Source organism: Aureobasidium namibiae, assembly GCF_000721765.1.
Source record: "Aureobasidium namibiae CBS 147.97 unplaced genomic scaffold scaffold_14, whole genome shotgun sequence".
In the NCBI taxonomy this organism is placed as follows: domain Eukaryota; kingdom Fungi; phylum Ascomycota; class Dothideomycetes; order Dothideales; family Saccotheciaceae; genus Aureobasidium; species Aureobasidium namibiae.
Window position 1 is genome coordinate 354868 of NW_013581195.1, and position 26720 is coordinate 381587.

At 50.8% G+C, this 26720-nt stretch overlaps 12 protein-coding genes across 12 annotated transcripts; 6 read left to right on the forward strand and 6 right to left on the reverse strand.

Annotated features, from left to right (window-relative positions):
- Window positions 1-65: 65 nt before the first annotated feature.
- On the forward strand, window positions 66-1734 carry M436DRAFT_74700 (1,3-beta-glucan biosynthesis protein-like protein; the record flags this gene model as incomplete). Its single annotated transcript, XM_013569850.1, has 2 exons — window positions 66-76; window positions 180-1734. 2 exons carry the CDS (start codon window positions 66-68, stop codon window positions 1732-1734), a joined length of 1566 nt encoding a protein of 521 aa, XP_013425304.1.
- A 946-nt stretch (window positions 1735-2680) lies between these two features.
- Window positions 2681-4015, reverse strand: M436DRAFT_65780 (uncharacterized protein; the record flags this gene model as incomplete). Its single annotated transcript, XM_013569774.1, has 1 exon — window positions 2681-4015. One exon carries the CDS (start codon window positions 4013-4015, stop codon window positions 2681-2683), a length of 1335 nt encoding a protein of 444 aa, XP_013425228.1.
- Window positions 4016-5204: 1189 nt separating this feature from the next.
- M436DRAFT_65781 (uncharacterized protein) lies at window positions 5205-5982 on the forward strand (the record flags this gene model as incomplete). Its single annotated transcript, XM_013569775.1, has 3 exons — window positions 5205-5215; window positions 5264-5279; window positions 5398-5982. 3 exons carry the CDS (start codon window positions 5205-5207, stop codon window positions 5980-5982), a joined length of 612 nt encoding a protein of 203 aa, XP_013425229.1.
- A 573-nt stretch (window positions 5983-6555) lies between these two features.
- M436DRAFT_25309 (uncharacterized protein) lies at window positions 6556-7068 on the reverse strand (the record flags this gene model as incomplete). The annotated part of the gene is made up of 1 exon (XM_013569595.1): window positions 6556-7068. A coding segment is annotated over one exon (513 nt), but the record flags the coding sequence as incomplete, so codon positions are not given.
- A 734-nt stretch (window positions 7069-7802) lies between these two features.
- Window positions 7803-8834, forward strand: M436DRAFT_65783 (uncharacterized protein; the record flags this gene model as incomplete). Its single annotated transcript, XM_013569776.1, has 1 exon — window positions 7803-8834. One exon carries the CDS (start codon window positions 7803-7805, stop codon window positions 8832-8834), a length of 1032 nt encoding a protein of 343 aa, XP_013425230.1.
- Window positions 8835-10876: 2042 nt separating this feature from the next.
- On the forward strand, window positions 10877-11697 carry M436DRAFT_65784 (uncharacterized protein; the record flags this gene model as incomplete). The annotated part of the gene is made up of 6 exons (XM_013569777.1): window positions 10877-10885; window positions 10945-11006; window positions 11102-11142; window positions 11207-11251; window positions 11383-11417; window positions 11527-11697. 6 exons carry the CDS (start codon window positions 10877-10879, stop codon window positions 11695-11697), a joined length of 363 nt encoding a protein of 120 aa, XP_013425231.1.
- Window positions 11698-12311: 614 nt separating this feature from the next.
- Window positions 12312-14578, reverse strand: M436DRAFT_65785 (WSC-domain-containing protein; the record flags this gene model as incomplete). The annotated part of the gene is made up of 3 exons (XM_013569778.1): window positions 12312-12474; window positions 12531-14358; window positions 14416-14578. 3 exons carry the CDS (start codon window positions 14576-14578, stop codon window positions 12312-12314), a joined length of 2154 nt encoding a protein of 717 aa, XP_013425232.1.
- Window positions 14579-16201: 1623 nt separating this feature from the next.
- Window positions 16202-17259, reverse strand: M436DRAFT_52218 (uncharacterized protein; the record flags this gene model as incomplete). Its single annotated transcript, XM_013569677.1, has 2 exons — window positions 16202-16982; window positions 17036-17259. The coding sequence occupies 2 exons, from the start codon at window positions 17257-17259 to the stop codon at window positions 16202-16204; spliced, it is 1005 nt and encodes a 334-aa protein (XP_013425131.1).
- Window positions 17260-17793: 534 nt separating this feature from the next.
- Window positions 17794-18387, forward strand: M436DRAFT_83946 (uncharacterized protein; the record flags this gene model as incomplete). Its single annotated transcript, XM_013569851.1, has 1 exon — window positions 17794-18387. The coding sequence occupies one exon, from the start codon at window positions 17794-17796 to the stop codon at window positions 18385-18387; it is 594 nt and encodes a 197-aa protein (XP_013425305.1).
- Window positions 18388-18918: 531 nt separating this feature from the next.
- M436DRAFT_51735 (MFS general substrate transporter) lies at window positions 18919-20605 on the forward strand (the record flags this gene model as incomplete). The annotated part of the gene is made up of 3 exons (XM_013569599.1): window positions 18919-19134; window positions 19185-19495; window positions 19555-20605. 3 exons carry the CDS (start codon window positions 18919-18921, stop codon window positions 20603-20605), a joined length of 1578 nt encoding a protein of 525 aa, XP_013425053.1.
- A 545-nt stretch (window positions 20606-21150) lies between these two features.
- M436DRAFT_74708 (DAO-domain-containing protein) lies at window positions 21151-22806 on the reverse strand (the record flags this gene model as incomplete). Its single annotated transcript, XM_013569852.1, has 1 exon — window positions 21151-22806. One exon carries the CDS (start codon window positions 22804-22806, stop codon window positions 21151-21153), a length of 1656 nt encoding a protein of 551 aa, XP_013425306.1.
- A 1965-nt stretch (window positions 22807-24771) lies between these two features.
- Window positions 24772-26715, reverse strand: M436DRAFT_51883 (uncharacterized protein; the record flags this gene model as incomplete). Its single annotated transcript, XM_013569628.1, has 2 exons — window positions 24772-26247; window positions 26308-26715. 2 exons carry the CDS (start codon window positions 26713-26715, stop codon window positions 24772-24774), a joined length of 1884 nt encoding a protein of 627 aa, XP_013425082.1.
- Between the last annotated feature and the right edge of the window lie 5 nt (window positions 26716-26720).

Consider the following 26720-nt stretch of genomic DNA (forward strand, 5'->3'; position numbering starts at 1 on the left):
CGTCCACCAGCCAGAGCGCACAACAACCACGACACGCCTATTAACCCCCTCTGTCTCGGTCCATCATGGCGAACGGGTAAGCACCAACTGCGCATGCCGACTGCTCGCTGCCGAAGCCTTGCAAACCACATGGCTCCTTCCAACCATTCTCCGTGACGAGGCTAATTCTCTCTGTGCAGCATCACTGGAGTCTGGCGCTCCTTTTGGCACACCATGACGTCCAATGACCGACACGCCTCGCCCGACATGCCCTACCGCACCGGCGCTCACACTCCTCTCGCTCAAAGTCGGCACGCTCCCCTGACTTCGGTCGCTACTGCCGCAGAGTCTCGCACCGACCTCAACAACCCCTACGCTCAAGACAATGACTTCATGCCCGCCAGTGGTCGCATGTCGCCAAATGGCCCTTACTCACCCGGCCTCCGCTCTACAATGCAGCGCCAATCCAGCTCAGGGAACCTCGAGGGCGTTGGTCAAGGCGAAATCCAAATGCAGAGTTTCTCAGAAGGCCTCCCTCCCCCACCGCCTGTCGGCCACTCGTGGAGACGCATCGACCAATGGGCCGAGAACAACCACGAAGAGCTGTTCGAGAACCTGTGTGAAGGTTGCACTCAAAATGATGTTAACGAACTCGAACACGAGCTTGACTGCACACTACCCATGGAGATGCGCGAATCGCTGATGATCCACGACGGCCAAGAACGCGGCGGCAGACCCACCGGTATTCTCTTTGGCTGCATGCTTCTTGACTGCGAGGAGATTGTTCAAGAGTGGAAACAGTGGGCTCGTGTTGGTGACGACTACCTCCGCGCTTCGTCTGCTCCCTTCGCAACCCCGCAAGTCCCCAACAAGGCCTTTGCTGGCTCCTCTGCTCAGCCCTCGGCCACATCGTCTTCGCAATCCGCTTCGGGCGCTGGCTGGCGTTCTGAGCTCATGTCAAAACAGGACTCGCACCCGCCAAACGCCGTACAAAAAGCCTACGTCCACCCCGGATGGATTCCTGTTGCAAGAGATTGGGGCGGTAACAACATCTGTATCGATCTGGCTCCTGGCCCTGCTGGAAAATGGGGTCAGGTTATTCTGATCGGTCGCGATTATGACTGCAAATACGTCGTCGCTCGTTCGTGGTCTGCTTTCTTGGCCAGCGTCGCCGACGATTTCAGCACCCCTAAGGCCATCGTTGATGAGGATTCTGGCGAGCTCACCCTCCGCGAATTCAAGAACCAAAATGTCGATCCTTCGTACATGGACATCCTGCGCTGGCGCACCGACCAAAAGTACGGCCGCCGCATTCCTAAGGGCGCCCGCCCTCAGCAGCCTCTCCGCATCAACAGCAATGTCAAGAATGAGTTCAGCAGTCTTAACGGATTCTCTCCTTATGCCTCTCCCACTGGTAGCGACCGTGGCCGAAGCCCTCAGCGCTTCTCTAGCAACGGCAAGGCTCCTGCAAACCAGAGCCCGCGAGGCCACGTGAGCAGCCCTCTTGCTCGTGTTGCTGAAGAATCGGCCCCCACGCCTCTCAACACTGACAACCTTGACGCCGTACTCGAAACCTCCAAGAGCAACGACAACCTGCTCAGTATGGATTCGCCGCTCCCTCCCACCGTCGAGACTTTCGCCGATCAAGACCGCAAGGACCAAAAGGAAAAGGCTGATTCGGCCATCACATCTTCGGACGAAGCGACAAAGGGCGGTGCAGTTGACACTGAAGAGATGAAGACTGTCGAGATCTAGACTGTCTCCATGGTCACATAAACAGGAGGGAATTTCACAACCTCCACGTACCAAATGCAGAAACGAAAGCAATGGCCTGTCTGCTCCGAGTCTGGACACCGTCTTTCCGCTTGTACCTTTTAGACAACCCCTATTTTCTGTTTCCCATCTTTCTTTTTTGGTTTGCGCACAGGGATCTGGGTTCATCAGGATGTTTTTGTTTTGTTGCAGAGACAACACTTCTTACATCCCACAGAGCGAAGGCCTCATTTCTATCTTGTTGTTTCAAGAGAGGTCAAGGGCGTTTTTCCGGTGCAACTCTATTCCACATTATCTCGTCCTTGTTTAACTTTTGTTTTTCTTCTTCCTTGAACTCCCGGCAAGAAAGTATTGCATGGGGGGGGAGGGTGTGGGATCGTTTCAGGCAACCAGCGGGCAGAGAGATTCTTTGCAATCGAGAGCCGCCCCAACTACAACACCGAATCGGAATACCAAAAATTGATATACATAAACCTATTTCTTCCAAATCATTTGTTCCATTCTCAAGAGACGTATTGGGGCAAAGATCCGACTAAAAGCCATGACGAATCCCCGAGTATTTAGATGTTGACGTGGAGTTGTGAAATGTACTCGCGAGTATATACGAACTTCGATTCGTCAAGAATGATGGTTCAGTCATTTGAATGCCCATCGGCCATGACTCGTAGGACGGAGGAATGATACAGGAAGGATTGGTGAAGAAGAGCGTGTATTGAAATACGTTTGAATGTGTAATCCTTAGAGATATTGAGGCCATGATAAAAGAGGCATGTAAAATCTATATACAGAAAAAAGACGGCTTGGTCCAGGCCAATCCAATGAGTGAAAATAAACAATCGAGGTCTCGCTCCTCGGATGACAAGGCCAGGTCACGATATACCAGTATTGAGTTTCCTGAGACTCTTGCCATATGTCGATGCACATACATCTACGCAATCAAATCCAAACATCCATCAAGCACGCCCTCAAGTTCCTGTACCCTACGCTCCAGACGTGCCTTCTCATCCCTCATAAACATATACACCCCGGCGTCAATTTCGCAAGTGCGACCAGGGATCCTAGCCGTGGTCGAATCTCTAGAAACAGGACGTACAACCTCTTTGATGGGCTCCATGGCATGACTCCATCGATTGTCGCTTAATGTGTAATTGTTAGGATTCGGCGAGGTGGGCGTCAGAGGGCGCGAGCAAGATTCTGCAGTGTCTGCTTCACTCTCAAAGCCGCTGTCGCTGTGTAGAGAGCTGCCGTCGCTGTGGCGGTTGCGGCGGGGTGTGAGGTCGTTTTGGCGGGCGATGCGTTCGTAGTGTTCGCGGTCTTCGTGGCGGCGTTGCTTTTCTGCTGCCAATTCCTCTGCCAATGCGCGGTTCGTGGCTGCTTGTTCGGCAGATACAGCGGCAAGATTCTCGAGTTGAAGCTTCAAGTGTTGGGCGCGTGTGGAGGCTTCTTCGGTCTCTTCTGTTTGAGCATCGCGCTCAGCGCGAGCGGCTTGAAGAGCTGATGATTGTTCCTTGTAGGCGGTTTGAAGGCGGTTGATGAGGAATTCAGCGTTGTGAAGGAGTTCGTCGAAGGTGGCTGGGGTCTTGTCTGAAGGTAGGCCGACGGGGAAGAGTAATGAGGTTGCCGGGGTCAGGATATCCATGCCTGCGGTGCTCTCGGCTTGGGTCGGAAGAGGAGCAGTCTTTGTAGAGCCGAACCAGGAGAAGCTCCGAAGGCCGGTAGGCTTGGGTGCAGGAGCTTGAGGCTCGGGAATACGACCAGAACCGCCGGTGAAGGATGACTTGTAAGACATGATGTACTCGGACTCTTCTTCGGGCTCCGAGGGAGCTAGCGAGGAACGACGAGGTGTAAAGATGTCGGTAAAGGATGGACCCTTGCGAGGCGGCGACCTTGATGAAGCGTGTTGCTCCTCGGTGTCAATGGGGTTGAGAGCAGGTACAAAGCTGACCAGGGACCTTGCACGAGCGTGGAGGGAAGCCTTGCGGGACAGAGAGCCGACGGGAGACTTGACGTTCTCGGTAATGGCAGACAGGACTTGCTTGCCAAAGGCGGCCGAGACGGTGCGCGATGAGTAGGATAGAGAGTTGGACAGAGGACTGCTGGTAGCGGGCGAATAAGTCGTGTTGCTATAAGAAGTATCCTCTGAGAATGCTTGGTTGTAGTTGTCGTAGTTGGTGGAGCGGACGGCGGCAGTCGAAGGTCTAGCTAGAGCAACAGGTGTCTCTGGAAAGGGCGATGGTGAAGAAGTAAAAGAGGAAGTCGCCATGATGAAAGAAGCAAGTCGTCGATGGCTGGCTGGATGCTTCAGCTGCGAATGAGAAGTTTCGGCGCCTTTCCCCACTTGGTTACAGCACCTAAGACAAGGTACTCGGATGATTCAAGAACAAACGTCTCTAGCGATTGACGTCCGGACAAAGCACGAGGTTGGGGGAACAACCGTCGACCGAGTCTTGGATCTGATAGTCCGTAGTCTTCGTCCTGTCCTTCTGCTGCAACTAGACGTCGTCGCACAACGTCGTCGAGGGGATACAATCCAAACAACAAGGTTAAGCTTCGAGGGGCGGCTGGAAAGTGGAGATTGACCCTTGCTATGCAATTGCTCGAGGCTTCAAAGAACGACTGTATGATATTGTTGCGCGTTGATTACTGCTTTGGTGTGTAGAATGTGAGAGGATGATCAGGGGTTCTGTCTCTCTGTCGTAACTGCATATTAATCCTGTGACTGTGCGCCTTGTTGCTGCCAAAACGTGCGTGGCTGGGGCCAAATCTTCAAAAGTGGCTGGGAGCAGCGTGCACGTTTCCTACCGGCTGCCTGCCCCGACGACAAGGTCCCTGCCATCATCACATACGCATACAAAGCTCCACTCAACTCGGGCTCGTTGTCCTGACGCCGCCCTTGTTGTTCCCGGTTTCTCGCCTTTGTCATGGCCTTGAAATCTCTTCTTTACCCGCTCCACTCGCCCTCGTCATCTGGAGTGGTCCAAAAGCCCTGAATGTCTTGCCTACAGCCTTAAGGTCTCGGGTTGCTTTGACACGCGAGACGTTGAGTTCCGGCGTCCAACCCGTTACCAACGTCTCGCCCGAGGCCGATCTCAATCTCAATCTCCATATCAATATATCGATACCCTACAACGACCCCCAGCCTCTGTGTTCGTAATCGTCATGTTCTCATATACCGTTATAAGAACTGTCCCTGCCTCTTGCTATACCGCGCAATAGATGGTCCCGTTTCTTCCCTATCTTGACACCTGTCGTGTCATCTGCTCTATCTCCATGCATCATCTATTTCTAGGTACAAGTCACTTGATATAGAAGCCTCATTCTCCAACATGTGACAATGCCGAAGGCACGTAAGGCTTAGGAACCGTTGCTCCGACGGGCCGTCAGGCACAGGAAGACGCCGTAACCCAAAGTGCTTCAAGGTCTCGAGCATCATGTAGACCATCGCGGTCGAGATGTACATCCTGTTCGTCATATATGGCAAGCCCATGCACTGCAAATAACACCCCGCCAGGCATCGGGTGTCTAGAGTAAGTCTATTGTACTAGAGGAAGACAACGAATGCTTCTTCCTCTTGACCTTGATTCCTAGGTCTCAAGCACTTTGGTCGCTTATCTTTGTTGTTCATGACTGAGACATACCTCCTAGACGACATGGCAGACACCAACACAATGCGGTCTCACAACCCAACGTGACTTTTACACATCCTCTTTATCCTTGACCGCAACACAAGTCGATGCCGCTACTCAAAGATGCTACAAAATATGCTCTCCTTTGATCACAACCCATCCTCTCCCACCACCATCTCTACCTCCCAGCAAACTGACTAGTCACAAAACCAACATCACCAATATGCCCAAAACAGACCAAACCTCAAAACACAAATGGCGAAGAGAAAAGTTCTGGGCTTTCGTGCTTCTAGGTCTGAATCGCATGTTCAACCACGACCCCCTTCCTCCTTGGGGCTTCGAGTTTCTGCTTTGGGTCAACGGCCAAGCCTGGTGGCATTATGCACATCATGAGTTTGACACTAGGTATGAACCTCACGAGTGGAATACACCAGGAGATGGCGCGTCCTTGGGTGACGAGGCGAGTGTTGGGGAGCGACCGGATCGCCATGATGCTGAAGAAGAGCAGCAGGAGTCAAAACATCCAGACTCCGCTCCCGATCGTCGTGAAGAGAGTGTATATGGCGATGACATACCTCAATCCTCCTCGGTTTCCGCTAAGTAGTGCCGAAGGAAGGAGTACTACGGTGACCCGAGCAAGGGAGGAAGTGCTCCCAGATACCTCATCCCAGAACGCAAGTCACCAGTACACGGTTTCTCCATAGGAGGTCTACCTCACTGTCCAGGCTCCTGCAATTTCACAGACACTGGTATCAGTGCGCTGCGAGACTTGTGTTCCAAGGAAGACAAAGAGAACCTGGCCCTACTGCCTAGATTTGATTGGGAGGAAGACGATGTTGGACAGTATTTATGAGAGCTCTTGTAGGTATCGCTGTGAGACCTATGGTGTCGTTCTACCCTATCAATCCTTTCCGTCGACCTAGTCGTCAGATGTTGTCATCATGCTCTTCTTCAGGTCTTCCTTGTATGCATCCATAACAGCACCGCACAATACCACTTCTCTCAGTCCACTTAGCTCTTTCAGCGGCTCAAGAACCCCTTGCACCTCATCAATACTCCTGGAGTCTCTGTCCCTAACTCTGCAGGTTCCTCTCTTCTCTCCCTCAGGCACTCCATCACTGCCATTTTGCAGCCTAACAGTCAATCTACTAAGCCCTTCCTCTCCCTCCGCCTTTTTCAATGCCTTGGTTAGTTTCGCAACTTGCAGCTTCAACCCATGCACCAACCCGCTACCCCCAACATTAAACTTGATCATACCCGTATACTCATCAACCACATCAACAGTAACCACAACCTTCCTCACCAACCCCAAATACCTCCCTTTGATCAACTGCAAAAAGTCAAACGCACACGACGGCGCCAATCCACTAGCCAACACCCACCGGAAGCGGAACTGAATCGTATCATAAGACACCCAGAGCACAAATACATTTTGCCCATACAGCAGTGTCGCACACTCGTCATGCAGTTGCTTGCTCGCGGCCAATAGAGCAGTATTGCCTCGATGCCAAAGGGTGGTATTCGCCGTATACTTTGCACTTGGCAGACTCGCCAGATGGATTTTATGCGCCGAGGACGCTGCATTAGAACCTCCAGTGGTGGAAACCAGACTTCCTGCTGAGACCTTGGTTTCCGTATAAGGTAGTGAATACAGATATATTTTCCTTCGTAGCTCGTAAGGTAGGCGTAAGAATGGAAATGTTGGTTTGTTGGGTTTGTGGTTTAGAGGAGACTTTTGAGACGAGTGCAGTTGCAGTATTTGGGCTGTTGTTTGGGTCATCGTGAGGGCTTTCGGGAGGGTGTGGGTTGTTGCTGGGACGGGGAGGGGGTGATAGTAGTCGCGGCAGTTGTGATGGCCGGTATCTGTCAGAGCGGCCATGATTGATTGGCAATTGATATAGCGACAGTTGCTTGGGGATCTTTCTATCCCGAACCAAGATATTGATTGTGTAATGTCTAGTATATCCAAATCGCTACCCTCGGCCATCAGGGTGACGAGTCGAATGCGGAGGTGTCAGCTTATACAGCATCGAAGCATTGATATCAAACGGTTAAGTCAGAGAAATGTTCGATATCAAGTCTTGACGCCCGTCGATCTGGGGTAGCTATTGATGACCCTTCCGAGGTCGAGACGTCCTTCCTGTGTATATGCATCTTTGGTAAACATGAGTATTCTGTGTTCAAACCCTATGGGGTCCACGGATATCGAATCGTGTGCTCAAGATGTTGTCTTTGTTCTCAGCCCCAACGGAGGGCTTCTTTTGATCTAAGTACCTGAACAACTTGCCAGAATAGAGCTCCTACGCCATCGAGTCTGGCACCCACCAATTACGAGACATCCTCACGAACCCTTGTAGAACGAACGAGTCGACCTCAAAAAAGAGTATACTTCCTCTCGCGTCAAACCTTTTGCAGATCGCCGCGATGCATATCGAAGTCCTCCCATCCGAACTGGTGACGGACATCTTCCTCGCCTTGCCATCCATCTCGTCCGTCATCGCCCTATCCTCTACCTGCCACCACTTTCGTCAGATCTACACGTCTTCCAAGAGACTTCTCATCCTGTCACAAGCTGCCGAGAACGAGTTCGGCCCAACACAAGACATCATTCAGATCGTCACCCACAACTCGTCTCAACCAGCACACCTTCGCCGCTCCGTTCCACTGTCTGACGCGTTGATTCGTTCCATTGTAAAAGTCGGCCGTGTTGCTGCAAAGTGGGAGGCTATATACCCGTTCAAGAAGTGGAAAGTCGACTTCGAGAACAGACGCTCCATATCCCATGACGAGCGCTTCCGTCTGCGACGAGCGCTGTACCGTCTGTGGCTCTTCTCCCGCGCCTTCCACGATGGGGGCATCCTCCGCTGGATGAGAAGTATGCCCGCCCTCCACCATGAGAGGACTCTGTTACTGCACAACTTCAACTCTATCGAGCTTGCCGAAATGCTCGATGTCCATAACATGCTGCGCGACACCATCAGCAACAACATCTGTCCATCCAACGGCACCGTGAGTCGCAAATTCCAAAAGCGCTTTCCAAACTCAAACTACCAACTTCTCTTCAATACCAACCTCAACTTCCCACCGCCCTCCTCTTTCGTGCCTGATGGTACACACTACTGCTCCGAAGTTGCTGCATCAAAATGGCACAATAAATACATCCCCACAGCCAACCACGAGCCAGGTGCCGAAGGTTGGGGCGACGATATCCTACACTACTACATTGTCGAGGATATGCTGAAGCTTGACCCCGAGCAACTCATTTTCTTGAAGGAAAATGCACCTTACAAGAGCCAAGTCGAGGCTTACATTAGAGCTCAAGGCGACTGGTTCGACAATAATGGCGAGACTTTTGTTCAGACTTTGCAACAGGTTATTCGCGATCGTGGTCAAGAGATGGATGAGTTCAAGGAGGCGATTGAGGATGGAGAGTTGGGTGTTGCGGTTAGAGAGTGAGTGAGCAGAGGAGGAAATGGTAGAGTCGTTGGTCACGACCGAAAGTCATCCCTGCAATCAAGAAGTCGTGCAAACACTTCCTATAACTAGCATGTACGCAAAATAATATCAGTCTCGATAAGTATGTTTACGACTTTTCAGGCCAGGAACGGAAGGAAAGAACAGCCCAACTTCACGTGCCCGGGCCGAGCTGGTCAGAACCAACGTCCTCTCATCCTCATTATGCCCCCTTTGATTGTTCAAGCGCCTCACACAATGACATGAATATTGTAGGTATATCTGGAACCATGTTCGCACGTCCGCCATGATTTCGTCCGCGTCGCGCGCCAGACCCGATAAGTTTGAACTCATCTACCACCTTTTCCTTCGTGCCCTTATTCTTTCTCCATACACTACATGGTTTGCTGTTAATCGTTTAATGTTAAAAACACGTTGACACTTTTTTCGAGTGTCCTGGATCTGGTATCTTGATGTTTGTCAAAGTTCAACTTGAACCCACACTTCTCGGGCGAGGCTTGCAAAACAAATGGACATATATCTGGAACCCATATCCCACGCTCAACACGACTTATATGTGCCCGATGAGAATACCAGCATCATGGTTTACATGTTTGCATTGTACCAACCGCGAAGATCACCCTTGAGACCATATCTTCGTCTCTTGCCGGCTCGAGAGACACGCAATCAGGGTTATACCACCAGCCGACTCAGGAGACCGTGCTCAGACATGGCCGTCATTCTTGTTCCCACTTTCCATCGAGTCCTCCTTTCTTCTCCTAGCAAGAACCTGTTACCGAGTCGCGCCATTCTAATAGCCGCAATCGTCTGGGAACACTACGGTTCGTTCCAACCAGGATTTCTCTTTCTAGCAGCTCTGCCGTTTGCTTGCTACGGAGCTGCTCGTGCTTAGAACAGCGAGAGAACAATATTATCTCCTTTCAAGTGCTTTTCCATCAAACAGGCGAGATGGCCGAGCGGTCTAAGGCGCCAGCTTAAGGTTATTCCAATACGCTGGTCCGAAAGGGCGTGGGTTCAAATCCCACTCTCGTCACTATTCCTTTTGCTTTTGGTGGACTCTCCCGAAGATCACAAGAAGGTGGCACAATTGGCGAAAAATTAATGATTTGGAATTTCAGACATAGGATTTGTGAAATGATCAATTTGTGCGCGAAGTCTGGCTGAAGACTAATAGCTTGGCAAGGCTTTGTGCAATGCACAACCTTCACAACGTTCATTGATGCAATTTTGAGCTGAAATTTTTACCATCTTTTCAATGAATTCTCTACACGATATATTTCTGGTTGTTCTTACTTCAAAACGTACTTCGACTCTATTCACGTCCACGCTGGCTCGATGTAAGTCAGATCTCGATTTTTACTACAGCCGATCGAGGCTTCAGTAGATCCAGATTCTGTCTTGACCCACGGACACCCCACTTCAGAACTCGACTAGCCTTACGTACACTCGACTGCAGAATGAACAAAGATAGGTATGATCCCAAGGATTCTGTTAAGGTCAAGGTGGTAAGTGTATTGAAGAATGCTGTCAGAAGGTTTGGCGGCCGACATCCTGCAGTATATATTCCCTCCGCATCTCGGTCAACACATCTGTCCTTCTTGGATCCATGATCCGCCGGTTTGGCACAGTGGTACTGCATCGCACTTGTACAATCCTTCACACGAATGGAACAGGAATGCGAAGATCGCTCGTTCGATTCGGGCAATCGGCAATTGTATCTCTGGACAGATAATCACTTTTTGCCATGGCTTTTGGCACTCTTTGTGCTTCTCGTCGAGAGGAAGATGGGCAGTGATGTCTAGAGGTCCAAGACATTAGGCCAATGCAATGGAAACGTTCGAAGCGTCAGGGATTTGTGGTAAGATTCTACAACCTCATGTTATGTGTACTATATGTCCAGCCTGAGCCACTTCTTAACCAGACATATGCGCCGTCACTTCAACAAACAGCGCAGAGAGTATCTCTTAGATGGACAGATCGTCTGTTTTTTCTTTCTCGGGCTTGTGCCTCACTTGTGCTTCACCATGTCCAAGGTAGGCACAGAAGAAGCGTAGGTACCTATCTACATCCTACGCTTATGGTTCTAGGTCAGTGCATCTGGAATGCGTTCATTGCGAGGTTTTACGAGCGTTCGGAGCAAAACAGCTTCTACGTGTATGTGAGAAGCGCCTATACTAGCGACATCTTATGATACACACTCTATATGAGTACATCACACTCATAGAAGACTCACGTGACAATTCATAAAGTCCAAAGAAGGACGAAACAGCTCCTCACGCACGGAAACAACGTAAGTCAGTATACTCGGCGGTCTCTAGCACGCGAGGGATACGCATGTCCAGCCATGACTACAGGAAATCAGGAGATGGGGTTTGGACATGACACAACTCAGGTCAACGGTAGGTAGCCGCTATCAACTTCTCTCATACCATGATACTGCTCCTGCATTCTGTTTTACCTTTTGCAATGCTTGCAAATTGAGAACACACTTTTGACTGGATTTGTGGGGCATCCTGAAGGATCGAGCTAGGTTGGAACAGAGATCCTTGGATTGTGGTCAAATTGGTAAGTGAACCATGACTCCATGCTGCATGAAGAAGCTACACTCTTGCCCTGAGTCATGCTTGGGATCAGACGTGCACCCCCCGTTCACGTGAAGCACTACTTATCATAGATACTGGAGAAGAGAACGGATCGAGATAAGACAATATCACAGCAAGACACCCAGCAGCGGAATTTTCAATGGATCTCTACAGTCGTACAGGAAGAGGCACGGTCTACTGACTCGCAAGCATATTGGAAAGCAATCGAGAAAATCCTGATATCTGACTTCCTAGGTTATTAACAACATCAATGCACCACCATAGAACGATGCAATATCATCTCTTGCCACTTTTAGGAATAGCACGTGGCTGCAGGCAGACCTCTCCCAAAACCCTCGAGTCCCTTCTCAGACCGATCTCACACACCAGCCGACAGGCAATGTATGCCCGGACTCCTGAGCCCCTCATACAGGAGCCCGAAGCAAGGAAATAACGTGCGACTCGGGTCGGTGATCCGAAGAACCTTAGAACGCTTGACCTGACTCCCGACCGATGGTGGATCGAGCTGCAGACCTTTGTGAAGTGCATTAGTCAGTACACAGGATGTGATGGAAGATGGGGAAGTTATGGATCCAATGAACTCCTTCCTCTATCGACAGAAAGTAAAGGCTCAGTATCTGTGACAGTCCGCAGTACACGTTCGGAGGGCGAGTCAGCGGTGAACATTCATGTGTTAGACATATCTTATCTGAACAAGGAGAGCGAAGGGAAAACATAAAAAGACGACTGTCAGTCTGCACTAACGTGCCATCAAGCTGTTGCTTTCAGCATAAGTCCGTACTCCAAAAGAACAAAGAAGAAGAAACAAAGAAAGGAAATGAAGATCATCAACGATTCATGTGCGCTTCTACCGTCCTTACAATGTTGAAGAGTAGTAGAGGTTGAGCAAGTTACCTGCACCACAGTACTCCAACTTGTTACCAGGACAGACCATCAGATTTGGTGTATCACACGTCTTCTGCGCGACGGCGCCTGGAGAGATGCTGTCTCCACAGTAGCATTGTTGGCCGTACTCGATACTACATTCTCAGTCAGCATACCAATAACGTGAAGAAGAGGAGACAAAAGGACTTACCCAGCATACTTGTGGCGATTGCCCAAGCAAAATTTGATGCACTTCTCGACAGTCATCAGAATATCAGTGGTACTAGCACCAGTAAGAGCCCTTGACCCACTGGTCGGCTCCTGCAAACATCCCTTGCTCTTGTATTTACCCACACTGGGTACAACAGTCACAGGCTTGTACGCAGGGTTGCTGTATACCGATAATTTTCCACCACCACCGCAGATTTGAGTAAAGTTTCCTGCGCAGCGGCTGTAGCATTGTGATTTGGTATAGTCGGTGGTGTTATCTACAATCATACCACCAGAGGCGAAACCATTGCCAGTGTAGCACTCATCTGCGTTTTCGAGGCCGTAGAAGGCGGCGTTGTTGGCGGCGGCGAGAGCAGCACATTGGGCGATGGTCATGTTGGCATTGACCAAAGATGTGCCGTTCAGGGTACGTCCGTTGTTGGCTTCACTGGCGCAACCCACATATGCTGAGTTAAAGGGAGCGACAGGATAAGTGAGTTGAATAACGGAGTTGGCAAGGTTGGTTGTCCTTTTGAAATTCGGATCAGTGTTATTGTAGATGGACATGTAGAAGGCTCCACCACAGAGCTCAGTGCGGTTTCCAGGGCACACAATATTACAGCCCGAGAGGAAATCTGTCTGATCCTTGACGATGGTTGCTGGGTTGATCACAAGATCGCAGAAACATTGATTGCCGTTCTCAACACCAGAGTAGGGGTATCCACGCTTGGTACACCAAGTCTGACAATACTCGACAGTCAGTCCAGGGTAAGTCGTGTATACTGCGTTCAGACTCCTGAAGCCATTGTTAACGTACGAGTCGTTACCACAGCCAACAATCTTGTTGAATTTATTGCCAAAGAGAGTGCCAGCAGTGGGCGTGTAGGTGGGTCGTGGAACCGTATCAACCGTTCTGACGATACTGGCCAGAGGAACGCCAGCCGGACACTCCATGTCAGCAGCTGTGGCGGCACCAGGGCCATTGGTGACATGAACACAACCAGGAAGTCTGCTGATCATACCAGTGGCTGGTTCGGCGATTTGAGGAGGTTGCACGGGGCAATTGTCGCCGGCGTTTGGATTCCAGTATGGCCGAAGAACGGGACATTCATCGAGAGTACCGGAGTCATCTTGACCGTCAACAAGACAGTTGTTAATGGCGCTCTTGAGAACATCATCATCCCAACCGTTTTGGAAATCACCGTGGAAGCCATAACCAGTAGGATCACCTTGGGAGAAGACGAACCGACCACCGTCATTCAAATTGGAGACTTGAGCAACTGCGTAGTTGGTCTCGAGGAACAGGTGAGGGAACTGATAAGGGTAGTCTGGAGGACAGACTCCATTGTCGATCTGAGACATGTGTGCAACATGACTGTTGTCGGCTTTGTACAAATCTTTACCATTCCAGCAAGTCTGGAAGTGAATCTGAGCACGCAAACCGCTAATACACACACGAGGATCGACAGGCAGGTTGGGTGTCTCAGGGCCAGGGGTTTCGGCTAGACAAGCAAAACTAATGGCATCAGATTTAGGCCTGTTGGGGTGCGTTGCGTCTCCCCAAGTCATGCCTGATTGATTGGCGGCTCTCAAGGCTTTGTTACCTGACAGCATCTGGAAGCCTTTGGGGAATGAGATGATATCGTTGGCATTCTGACCACGAGCCAGGTAGTAGATCACACTTCCGCCGTGAGGAACCTCCTCGAAAGAGCCATTGGTGTGCTGATAGTAAAGATTTGGCGTCCAGTAGGCAGACTTGTCTGCAGATATCTCACAAGAGGTACATTCTGAGTTGAACAAACTATCGAAAGTTGCGTTTACACCGATGTCTGTGTAATAAGATTAGCTATGCTAAGCTAAGAGTATAAATCACGAACGACACTTACTTGATCCACCGACGATTGTATGGCAATGTGCGGCCAGGGCACCGGGGTTGACAATAGGATCAATACGACCAACTTGGATCTTAGCACAGTTGATACGGAAGAAAGCATCTACACCTCCAATACCGGCAAGTGCGAGCGTGGCAATAGCGTTCTTGAACTGCATGTTATCGTCTGGCAGCGGTTGGTTGCGAAGATGGAGTTAGGGGTTGACCATCGCGAAGGGGCCTTGTTTATGCCAGATGACCCGAAACATTTCTTTGACAGTCTTCTCGAAGTCCGAGGAACAAAGTCGGCATGCCGAGATGACCGGTTTTGAAATTCGGGGTCGGCATGGCGGCAAGGAGTGAAGACGAGCCAGCTCTAGACAAAGACCTGTCGTTCAAGTGTAGGCCACCATAAGCAAGGAGTGGACCGAGATGTCTTTGTTGTAAGCTCCACATCCTGGCGCTCCACAAACAAAGGAGTATCGAATGGGGAAGAGCTGTATGTAGAAGAGGACGCGAAGAGTCTCGTGACGCTCGAGACTGGAATTGAGAGGAAGGGGTTGACTTGGTCTCTGGTGGAGCTCATCAATACCTGGGAAGTTAGGAAAAGAGAAGTGCGCGTTGGGTGGGCACGAGGTTGGAAAGTACGAACATTCCTCGGAGGCTCCGAGGCTGAAGGGATGACAGCTCCAGGAACATTTCGAGACCAGTGTCTGTCTCTATTAAAGGTGTCGCTCTCTGTTCTACGCTCCTAGGCTATGTGGTCAGGTCACAGGCTGGTAGCTGGTTAGTTCTCCCACACTTAAATCTCGCGGCACGCTTGGGCAGTTGACGCTCGCAGTGTGAAGTGTTGGGACAGCATTATCCTTGAAGCCTGCAAAATCGAGGCTTCATCGACTTGTCAGCTGTTTGCAATCCACCATAACGAAGTCTGCCTGCACCAAGGCAATAGGTGTCATATCCTATGGCGCTGCCAGACTCAGACGACACGCGCTGGTGTTATTGTGCACCGTGAAGAGCAAAAAGACAAAAGAATGATGACCAGGACGGGATTCGAACCCGTGCAACTTACGTTACCAGGAGACTCATATTACTGAGAAGCTTTTGATCGCTTGAATCTGGCGCCATAACCACTCGGCCACCTGGCCGCCGATGTTGAAGCTCAAAATAATCAAAGTGTATCAAGCTTCAACCGTTCAAAGCTTGAGACTTCAGTAGGCTTCACCGCAGCGAGCCCCCCTCAGGCTGCCCTGCAATCACGCCACGTTGTAGCGATCAGCGCACACTATCTGACTCGATACTAGTCGAAGGTACTACTAGTGAATATGTGTGCTGTGCCGTGTTCATTCAGTATGGCAGAAGATGACGAACGAGGTGTGGATGGAAATGCGCAGACTCAAAACCTCTCCATTCACGATGCGGCAAAAAGTCTCGCGATCAACGCACGCAAGAACATCACGAACACGACCAAGCTAACCAGCTTGTTCATGTACCGACAAAGTTCAGCATCATCCTAGACACACAATCTTATCATACTGACATGTCGCTGCTACGATGCCATACTTCCATCACGATTACGTGGTGTAGGCCGTAGGGACAAAAAGTGAGCGTCTGCTGCTCGTTTGCTTCGAGTGAGCATTCAACGAATTTAAGGCAGCCTCGGTCCATCTCCAGTACTCGGATCCGTACAATATACACCAAACCTCACACACACCTCTGTACAAACGTGTACTACAACAGAACACAAAGAACAATCAAGAGCTTGGTTGAACAAAGAATTAGTGTATATGGCAAAGGCTATATCATGCTGCCGTCTCCTCCATGGAAGAGCGGCGCGAAGAAGATGAGGACCTTGCTCCTCCTTTGTCGAAGTCCTCGAAGGGACAGTCCATGGTCTCGTTCTCGTCCCTTAGGCACAACTGATGGATCTCGGATGTCCCCTTGTCGCCGTACTGCGTCAAGTCGGGACTGATATCGATCTGGTCGTACTCTGCCAACAACTTTCGAACCTTTCCTGTGGCAGACTTGCGCTTCTGCGGTGTGCTCATGAGGTTGTCGAGGACCCACTTCGGCTGCAAAGCGACCAAAGGTACGGGAGCATGTCTCGACCATCTCCGTTGGTGCGCTGGGGTCAGAGCAACAGGGAAAAGAGGTATGCCATCGAAGCAGAAGGTCCATTTCTCGTTCATTGTCTCTTGAGGAATGTCCTTGGGCCATGGTTTTGAGTCCCAGATTCTTAATCCACGCAGCATGTCGAAGAACTCGTTGTTATATTGCTCGACCTCTTTGAGGTTGCCCTCGGTCGGCGCACCCATGATGACCAGACTGGTATTAGGTCCAAGCGACCTCGACACCTGAAGATATGCCCTGAGAGCAGGTGCGATAATTCGTACGTTTCTTGGTTCTGATGGGTCGTCTGACTCCAGGAAGACATAGCGGTGGTCGCCGGCACGGTAGCCCATGGTTGCGTACACGCAGGGGAATGTTTTGAGACCGCTGCCTTTCGCAAGGATGGTGGTCTTGAACTCTTCGTAGACCAGGCGTTGCCATGCGTTCATGTCGTACTTTTCCTCGAGTTGCTCCCTAACAAATACAGTCAGATGGTGCCTCAAGCGATTGGCAGGGGAATATCTTACTTGGTCAACAGATTCTCTGAACCTCTTTTGATGATTTCCTCTTCGGTCTCCGACTGCTCAATGTCGCCGGGATGCGCTCCCTGCCCTTTGAACCCATTGGTAACATGCCGGAGTTGAGAGGTGAAGCTGTCAAGGTCTTTCCGTGCTTTTTGTGGCCTCAGAGCAACAATGGTGGCTACGCCGAACCCGACAAAGAAGAAGATGATACTGAGAGCGAGCTGCATATTGAGAATGGCTTGGATACAAACACAGCTGAAAGCACACGCGAAGATTTTATTCGAGGATCCATGCTAGTACACACACGTTATAATGACGAGTACAGATATTGCCAGGCATGTCACTTTCTTTGGTGGTTTCGCCAAACAAAGATGTTGATGTCATGAGAGCCACGCAATTCCCCATTCAGTCTGGCTAAACGCTCGCGAGGCTTTAACAAACGTAACAGAAATCGATGCTTGGGGTTAGAGCGGGGGGAGGCTCTGCTGCACCCGGCTCGCCGAGCCAACCACCTGCGGAGTCTCAGCCGCATCTCATCGCCAAGTGCCATGTTTAGATCTCCATGAGGGTCAGGCACACCGCACGTTGGACACAAAGACGAAGAATGACGTGTCTGGGGTCAGTGGGATTTGGCATCAATATTTGAAAACTTGACAGATGCTGATGTGATGCTTGTCTGCTGTTCTCACGACATACACACTTTTGGTTGCACCACAACAATCTCCTCGGTTTCGCAAACACACTTACAACGAAACATCATCATGCCCGACAACATTGAAATCACACCTCGCACCGGCACTGCCTTCACCTTGAACAAGGGACAGCGCTTGACCGTGATTGATCCCAAAGGTGTACAAGTCTCTGACCTTGTTGCCTTTAACCGTCACGATCCCGACGAAGTCATCAGCAACGGCAGAACGCTCGACTACGCAAGTCGGATATTCCTCACCACCGGCGACCCGCTGTACTCGAACCGCAGCAATGTCATGCTCAAAATCGTCGCCGACAACTCTCCTGGCAAGCACGATTTTCTCTTGACACCGTGCTCAAAGGACACTTTCCGCATCATCTATGGCGACAAAGACCCTCACCAAGGATGTTTTGGCAACATCGCTGGCGCCATTGAAAAGTACGGCATCTCACCCGATCGTATTCCTTGCGCGTTCAACTGCTTCATGTATGTCACTGTCGATTCGGATTCGGGAGAGCTCAAGGTGTTGCCGCCCATCACAAAAGCAGGTGACAGCATCGAGTTCGTGGCAGAAATGGATCTGATCATCGCTTTGACTGCTTGTTCCGCTCTGCAGTCCAATGGCGGATCATTTAAGCCAATCCAATACAGAATCAGCGATTGAGCACGAGGCGCGGGCCGCCGCGGAGGATTGTAACCTGCATGTTAGCATGCGGCCGCTTTATTTTTACCCCATGGGCCGATTTATGCTGATCACATCTTGGAATGAGTTTGGAAACGAGAGATCTCATCTGGCATCTGGAAGGAGATCTGACAGCGGAGATTTTATTGGCGTCATTGACAGGCTAGATATAACGAATAAGGTTAGAGTCACAAGCTTATCGACAACGGTCAAACGCTTGAATTTATCCTGTGAACCATTCAGGTCACAGGTGGCTGACTGTTCGTCGTCGCCGCTTGAACTCTTTGTCTTTACCACAGCGGTCGTGTTGCGTACGAATGCGATGACGTCGATGATTCATCCCTTGGGTGTCTCAATATGGCTCTCGGCACAGAACAATGATGAGGCTAAGAAATGACGGGCAAACGATTGAGATTGGCAGTCCAAAGGTAGTGTTAACAGAGTACTGCTGTTGATTTGGGTTGTTCGACCTCCAATACTGTACCTATTATTATCAATACAAGGTCGTCGCACATGACTTCACTCAACTCCCCTTCCCCCTCCGGCACGCGGCAGAGTACTGACAATCTGCTCGAACAACATGGATGCCATCTCGAGGACAACAACACAGTATGCTGGAACGACGATAGCAAAGACCACCCGAGAAATTGGGGACCGATCGCAAAATGCTACACCACCATCATTATCTGCTGGGTCGAATTATACATGACTGGTATCAGTTCGGCAGGCGTGAGTTGGTCCTGCTCCTTTACTCCCATATGCTTGACTAAAGAAATCAGACCGCAGCTTCTGACTCTGCTCGAGAGGAGTACCACATGAGTAGGACACTCGGAGTCTTCGCCTTTGTCACCATGTACCTGCTCGGCCAGACTTTTGGAGGCATCATTTGCTCTCCGATATCAGAAACCTTTGGCCGACGTACTCTATACATTGTGTCCTCGGCCGTCTTCTGCATCTTCTCGGTCATCACAGCAGCTGTGCCTTCGTCTATTGCGGTATACTTTGGTCGCTTCTTCCAAGGCGTCGCCGCCGCTGTACCTGCTTGTGTAGCATACGGCAGTATTGAAGACATGTGGGGTGCTCAGATCAGGTAAGTCGACTTGAGGCTCAGCATGCAGACAGAGCATTGTGCTGACCGAGCCATGACAGGATCTGGGTCGTGTACTGGTACACTGTCTCTGGCTTCGTCGGCCTCGTGCTAGGTCCTATCTATTCCTCATACATCACCCATTACTACGGCTGGCGAGTAGTCTTCTACGTCTCTGCCATCGTAGCCGCCATTTCTACAATCCTATCGTTTTTCATGAAAGAGACAAAGGCCGAACAGCTCCTGCAACACAAGGTGGACGCCATACACTCCGAAACCGGGCGCGACGACCTGAACGGACCATCCTCCTCCGAAGGCTTCTCCTTCAAGTCCTTCGTCAAAGACTCACTCTTCCGGCCCCTGGTCTTTTTAGTCACAGAACCTATCGTCTTCTTCTGCTCTGCCCTCTGCGCCATCGCTTTCGGTCTCATCTACGGCTTGACCGAGGGCCTAACAGTCTCCTACACCAACCCGCCCTTCGACCGCACCTTTTCCCAAACCTCTTCCTCTCTATCCTTCATCGCCATCCTCATCGGCATTCTCCTCGACGTCTTGCCTCGCTTCTACGACGACTACCTCTTCAAAAAGTTCCGCGCACAAAAACGTCGCCTTCTCCCCGAAACCAAGATCCGATCCTTCGCTATTGCTTGTCCTGCCCTCGCTATCGGTCTTTGGATCTTCGCTTGGACAATCCCGCCTAGAGTCACTAATGTGCATTGGGTATTCTCCATGATCGGTCTCGCTTGCGTTGGCTTCGCAACCGCTGATTTCAGCTACGTGCTTTTCGGCTACTGCACTGATACCTATGGACCCATGGCTGCTTCTGCAGTCTCCTCACTGAGCACCTGTCGCACTATTGCCGCAGCAGTGTTTCCTCTGTTTGCATATCAGATGTTTTCAGGCTTGGGGGCGAATGTAGCGGCGAGTATTTTGGCGGCAGTAGCGACGTTGTTTGCATTCACGCCGATTTTGTTTTTGAAGTATGGAAGGACGTTGAGGAAGAAGAGTAAGGTTGCTGCGAAGGATGAGGATTGTTTGGTGGAGGAGAATAAGCATATGGAGGATGAGAAGAGGAGTGAAGCGGAGAAGGAGAAGCAAACGCAAGATGTTTGACTGATCAGCTTGCATTTTTTATATTGGCGATACTCGGCTTTTGGGGCTTGTTCTTGACACATTCTTATGATTTTTGATAGATGGTCAATTCTTCATGATATTTTCGGTCAGTATGACAAGAAAAAGTTGTCTACAGACTCTTTCTTCCCTCTGCAACTACCACGTCCTTCTTCCAAAGGCCTAGACCCCGATTTGCTCTCGCTGTCAAGAGGCACGAAAATTCATAGATCTAAGGTGTATCCAAAGACAGCCGAGAGAACATCGTATCTCGATCGAGACGTGCTGTTTCTCGAAATCATTGTGCGCTTCTGTAGCTACACTCCTTACATACTGTACACTCGGGGAGAAGGAGGAGGGTATGATTCGAAACGAAGTCACGCCAGCTAAACTTACTCACACCTGCTCAGCTGTGTTTTGGTATAGTACTCATTATTGATATACAAACTATCGAAACTCCTATTCATGCGCGTCAACCCTATCGACTATGTCTTCATCAAACTCGTAAACGCCTATAGACACCGATTGATCATATTCTCTTCGTCTGATCATCCTTGCATCGCCTGCTGCACAGCCTTCTTGGCCTCCTCATTCTCAGGTTGCAAGTTACCCTTGGCAGGTCCCATGATGCAAATACCGTCGCTCGAGAAGCGGGATGCGTGCACAGGGCAATCGAAAGAAGCTTCTGCGTGGTTCCAGCAGACGACTCCCTTCATGTGAGGGCACAAGGCGGACATCTTGCGAACTTCACCGCTCTCGGTCTTGTACACGGCGATGGGCTTGCTGGTCTTGGGGTTAAGCACACCACCAGTTCCGGGAAGCAAGTCCTCAATGTCGTTGATATCTGACTGCAACAGACGCTTGTACTGGCTGTTGATCTGGAGGTCGTGTGTGATCATTTCCTTTGCCGACTTGACGATGCTGGCCTTGCGCGAGGGATCATACAGGGATGCCCATGCGTTCTCTTGGCCAGTGATATGGTCTGCGATGATACGACCGGCCATGACACCGTGGGTCAAACCATTCCCACTGTCACCAGTGACGATGTACGTGTGCTTGGTTCCGGGGTCCAAACCGATGAAAGCGACAGCATCGACAGGCTCAAAGATCTGACCGCTCCACTTGTAGTCGGTCGAGCCAACCTGGGTAAAGCGCTCACGAGTCCATTTCTCCAATTCCTCGTAGTTCGTCTTCTCATTCTCGTGTTGGCCAACCTTGTGGTCACAACCTCCAATGACCAGGTAGTCGTCCTTCTCATCACACTCTGTGAATCTGATGTACTTGTAGGCATCGGCAGTGTCGTAGATGAGGGCATCCTCGTACGAACCCTTAGGAATGCGCACGGCGATACAGTAGGTACGGTAGTACTCCATCTCGGCAACGACACTGAGCTTTTGTAGAGGCACACAAGTAGCCATGACAACGTCCTTGCAGGTGATGGTGTTGCCCTCCTCGGTGGAGACCTTGACCTCCTTGGATCCCATGCCCATGATTTCGATACCCTTTTCCTGGCACTCCATCATGCGGGTGCGGGTGTAGCAGCTGAAGTTGGGCTGCTGGGAGAGCCACTTCAAGACGCCGAGAAGGTACTTTGTGGGATGGAAAGTACCTTGGTTGTAGAAAACAGCAGCATCACGCTGGTCAACCTGACCGTTCCAGCCCTTGATGGCGTAACCCTCCTTCCACTCTGCGTCCATGCCGAGTGTCTTGGAGTAGGCAATCTCTTCCTTGAGCATCTTAACATCTTCTTCGTGGTGCTTGTCGCCGCGAGGGTACTGCGAAACGTTGTAGCCAGGAAGGTTGCGGTACTCGCACTCGATGCCCAGCTCTCGCGAGATCTCGCCGACACGCTTGATGGCCCAGTCATGACTCTCGAAGTGCATGACAGCGCCCTTGTCTCCGTGCTTGGACTTGACCTCCGTATAGCCATCGTCGATATCGCTCGCCAAGTGACCAGAGGTACGCCCAGTTTCTCCAGAGATGATGTCGCGGGCCTCGATCATGACGACCTGAACGCCCTTCCTGACGAGTTCGTAGGCGGTTGAGACACCTGAAATACCACTGCCGATGACACAGACATCTGTTTCGAGATCTTTGTTGAGACTAGGGTACTTGGGGTAGTTGCTGTAAGGCTCGGTGTGAACCCAGACGGCATCGGTTGAGCCCGAGGTCCTCATGAATTGTTCAGGCAGGGCCGTGACCATGGTGGTTTTGTGAGCAGTTGCCATGTTTGCGCGTCTGATCGTCGTGCAAGTGAACTTGACTGTGAATCGAGCGTTGAATAGATTGGCTCGTAGTGTGTTGCTAAGTAGAGATGGTGGTAAGAAAGGCATGAGACGTCTGCCTTTTTGCAACGAAGCAGTTGATGTCGAGAAGGGAGACTGAAGGACGAATAGGGCTCCAAGAAGGAAGTGAAGGGGAAGTGCTGCCGCTCCTCCTTTTAATGATTTGGGCAGGAAGGTGTCGAGGTGGATCAACTAGCCGCTGACCATGTTTTGATGCTCTTCACTAGCTCTAAACAAGCAAAGGGGATGCCACAACCCCGTGCGGGGGACCTTTATTGTCATCACCAAGCTGTCATATTGATGCAACTGTTTCGTGTCTTGTGTCTCTCTACCGTGTGCATGACCGCTTCACTTTTTCACTGATATGGCTCTTCGTGACGAACTTCTGGCAGCCGACACATGTCCTCAACGGTTAACGCCGTATATTGTCAGTACAATTGCTCTCCTTTCCGCCGAGTCGCTGGAGAAATGGCAGTCTCAAAATGGGTGGATTATCTGGAGCATGTTCCGTTGTAGATCCCTGTTGTTTGGACGTGTTTGGAAGTCAGCATCACAACGCCGTCATCACCAATTTGGTGGGCGTTCATTGGTGCTTGGCCATTCTGTGATGCCTTGATGACCATAACCAGCTTGACCAATTCCTGATATCAATAAGAGAATCACCAAATAGGTACTGTGGATGAGGAGCACTTAAGCACTTTGAGACTGAAGTGATTGCCGGCGGCAATGGGCAGCGGGGCTTGTGGTCGTGCATCGATACGAGGTACGAAGGCTTCAAAGAGATTTACACGCACAATTGTACCTATCGAGCTGCATAGCATAATCTTTTCGATCTGTCTATGGAACTCGAGAATCACAATTCATGATACATCAGTCATGATGGCGTTGTTCGATGGTGCAGTTCATACGTAGCCAACCTTACCTTCCTCGTGTAGGAGACATAACGCTCTAGCACGGAGAGAAGAATATTGCTAACCTGCTCATGATCGTGCACATCGGCGACGAACGATAAACGAGAAACAACCTAGGTCATTACCATATCTATATGTTAGTACTGACAAGCTAAGAAGCAATACGTCGCTCTACATCTCTCACTGCTCCGTCGAGTCACAAGAGGTGGAATAACAAATAAGAGAACAGGGTCACCAGAGCCACGAAAAAAAAAAAAGGCAATGATATCAAAATAATACACTTCGTCTGAATATTACCCAAGCTGATCAAGAGTAAAACCCAACCCGCCATGTCCTTCATTGCCCTCCAGTGGGCATACTAAAATACACATCCAGTTGTAGGAAGAATTAGTGCCAGACTATTCTCCTATCCACGACCCCATCCCCAGAAGAGGAAAAAAGAGTTAGAGATAGGAAAAACGATAGAACAAAAGAGAAAAAAGTAAAAGAAAAATCAGACAAAGTGTTTGCCGGTCTCGAATTCGTGTGCTATCTTTTCGCATTCTCGAGAGATTTCAAACAGTTTCATTTCCTCCTGTTCTCGTTCGTGCTCAAAAAGACGAGGGAAAATGACAAAAGCAGAAGTGCAGCAGATGGGCGGAGAAGAAGGAAAGACTAGACTTGATGCAATTTCGACAAAAATCAGCGCGTTGCTTTCCGGATTGGTGTGAATGACCTTGTAAGCCATGCTGGAAGCCAATAATGGTAGGATATGTTCTTTTTTGAAAGGGGTCTACTTTCGTAGCGGTCGTTGTTGTCATTCGTCATTGACTTCATCAAGGCAGTCGAGAGACCGAAGAAGACATGAGACACTGTCGTCTCGTCTGCCCATGCCGTGGTAGCTTGTTCATCGTTCTTGAAATCGGTTCGAGTTGCAAGCATCATACTCATGAGGGTGTACAGTTGCCGTTACGTGTCATAGAAAATGAGTGATCTACTCGACAGTGATCTCGACACCGGACTGTTGTGACAGTTCATCACTGCCACGAGCCATGTGACCATTGCGACGAGGGAAGCCGGAGCCACGCTCGGGCACAGGGCCGCGGGGCTGGCGGGAGGGTGCACCTTGGTTGCGGTCGCGGGGCTGCTCATCGTAGCCGGTGTTGTTGGTGCTGAAAGAGCGGTGGCCACCGATAGGCCCTGGGTTAGATTCGCGGTCCCAAGACATCATACCGCGAAGGCCACGAGGGCTGCTAGCGAAACCAGCAGGGCCGCCAATGTTCATGTTCCCGAGTCCATTGACGAGCATGCTCTCATCTCCACGGGTACCAATAGGTGCGGCGGTACCAGTAGGGGTGATAGCAGGGGTACCACCATTCTCGCGAGCGTATTCGGCGAAGCGAGAGACATTGTTGCCAAGAGTGGCAGGGAAACTGGCGGTAGAAGGGACAGGAGAAGGAGTGTAAGAGCGCAAGTCAGCGAAAGACTTGGCAGCACGGAGGTTGGGACCTGCGGCAAGGGTGCTGGGGGCGTCCTGGAAGCCGGCAAGATAACCGGATTGTTGGTGGCGGATTCCAGTAGGGTTGTAGAAAGCGTCTTGGTTGCGGACATCGGTGAAATCGGTGGTCGCAGCGCGGTTGAGGCCTCTTCTTTGAGTCTCGCCCTGCTGAATGGCCTGGATCTGAGGCATAGGGGGGCTGAGTCTCTGGCGGGGAGCTTCTTTGTAGACATGGACAGCGCGCTGGTCAGCCTGTCCCTTGGAGATGTGAGCAAGACCCATGTGGTGAGAAATAGTGTGGATGACACGTCTCTGAGGAGGGCTCAGGTTAGAGGGGAAGATGAACAGATCTCTGTTCTTATCCTCCTTGAAAATGAGCAGATCCGAGTAAACCTTGAGGGTGTCAGGGTTGTTCAGATCGACAGCAAGTCCAACATTTCCAGCCGACACGGGCGAAGGAGAGGCGGGAGGCAGATGGCCGGTAAGCGAGGACATGGATGTCTGAGTCTGCAAAGTCTGGGATGCCATAGGGCGGTGCTGCTCTTCGAGCTGTCCGCGGCGCTCACGCTTCTCTCTTTCAATTCTCTCGCGCTCGGCCGCAGGGAGCATCTTCTTGTACTCGACTCTCAGCTTTCTGCCCTGGAGCTCAAAGTGGTTCATAGCATCAATGACGGCGGCCGTCTCATCGGGCGAGGTGAAGTTGGCGAAAGCCAATCCACGGAAAACGCCATTATCGAAATGGTAGTTGAAGGCGTAGGGGAGGGGAAGGCCCATGTCAGTCATCAACTGAACCAGCTGCTCTTTCTTGACGGCAAATGGAATGTTCTTGATGACGATAGCGGTAGGGATGAGCTCCTCGTCGGGCTCAGATCCAAGCTGATCCGATCTGATCGAGGGAGCACCGAGGACACCTCCACCAAGACCAAGGTATGGAGAGACTTGGGGCATAGGTTGAGGCTGATCGAGCCAGGCCTGTCCACCAACGTTAGTCAGACGCAAACCATATTGATGCGAAGGCGCGTCGGAGCTTACAGAGGGGAGGCCGTTTCTCGGGGCCTGTTGCTGCGGGCCACGTCTGCGCTGGGAAGCACCCAAGGCACCGATGGGGTTGTTGTTTCCTCCAAAGGCGGCGCTGTTCCAGTTCTGAGCACCCATGTCGTATCCAGCGTAGTTTTGGTTCATGTTCTGGTTCATATTCTGGTTCATGTTTTGATGCATGTTGGGAGGAGCGCCCATTCTGTCATTGTAGCGAGGAGCATCGAAACGTTGCTGCTGCTGGTGGTGCTGATCGTCGGCGCCATAGAGGCCCGAGGGCAGATGAGCATACGAGTCGAATTGGCGCGACGACTGGCGATGCAGTTGAGGCTGGTGACGCTGCGCATGGGGAGAGCGACTCGCAGGCGGGTTGTCGTAATACATGTCGGGTTGTTGAAGACTCATGATGT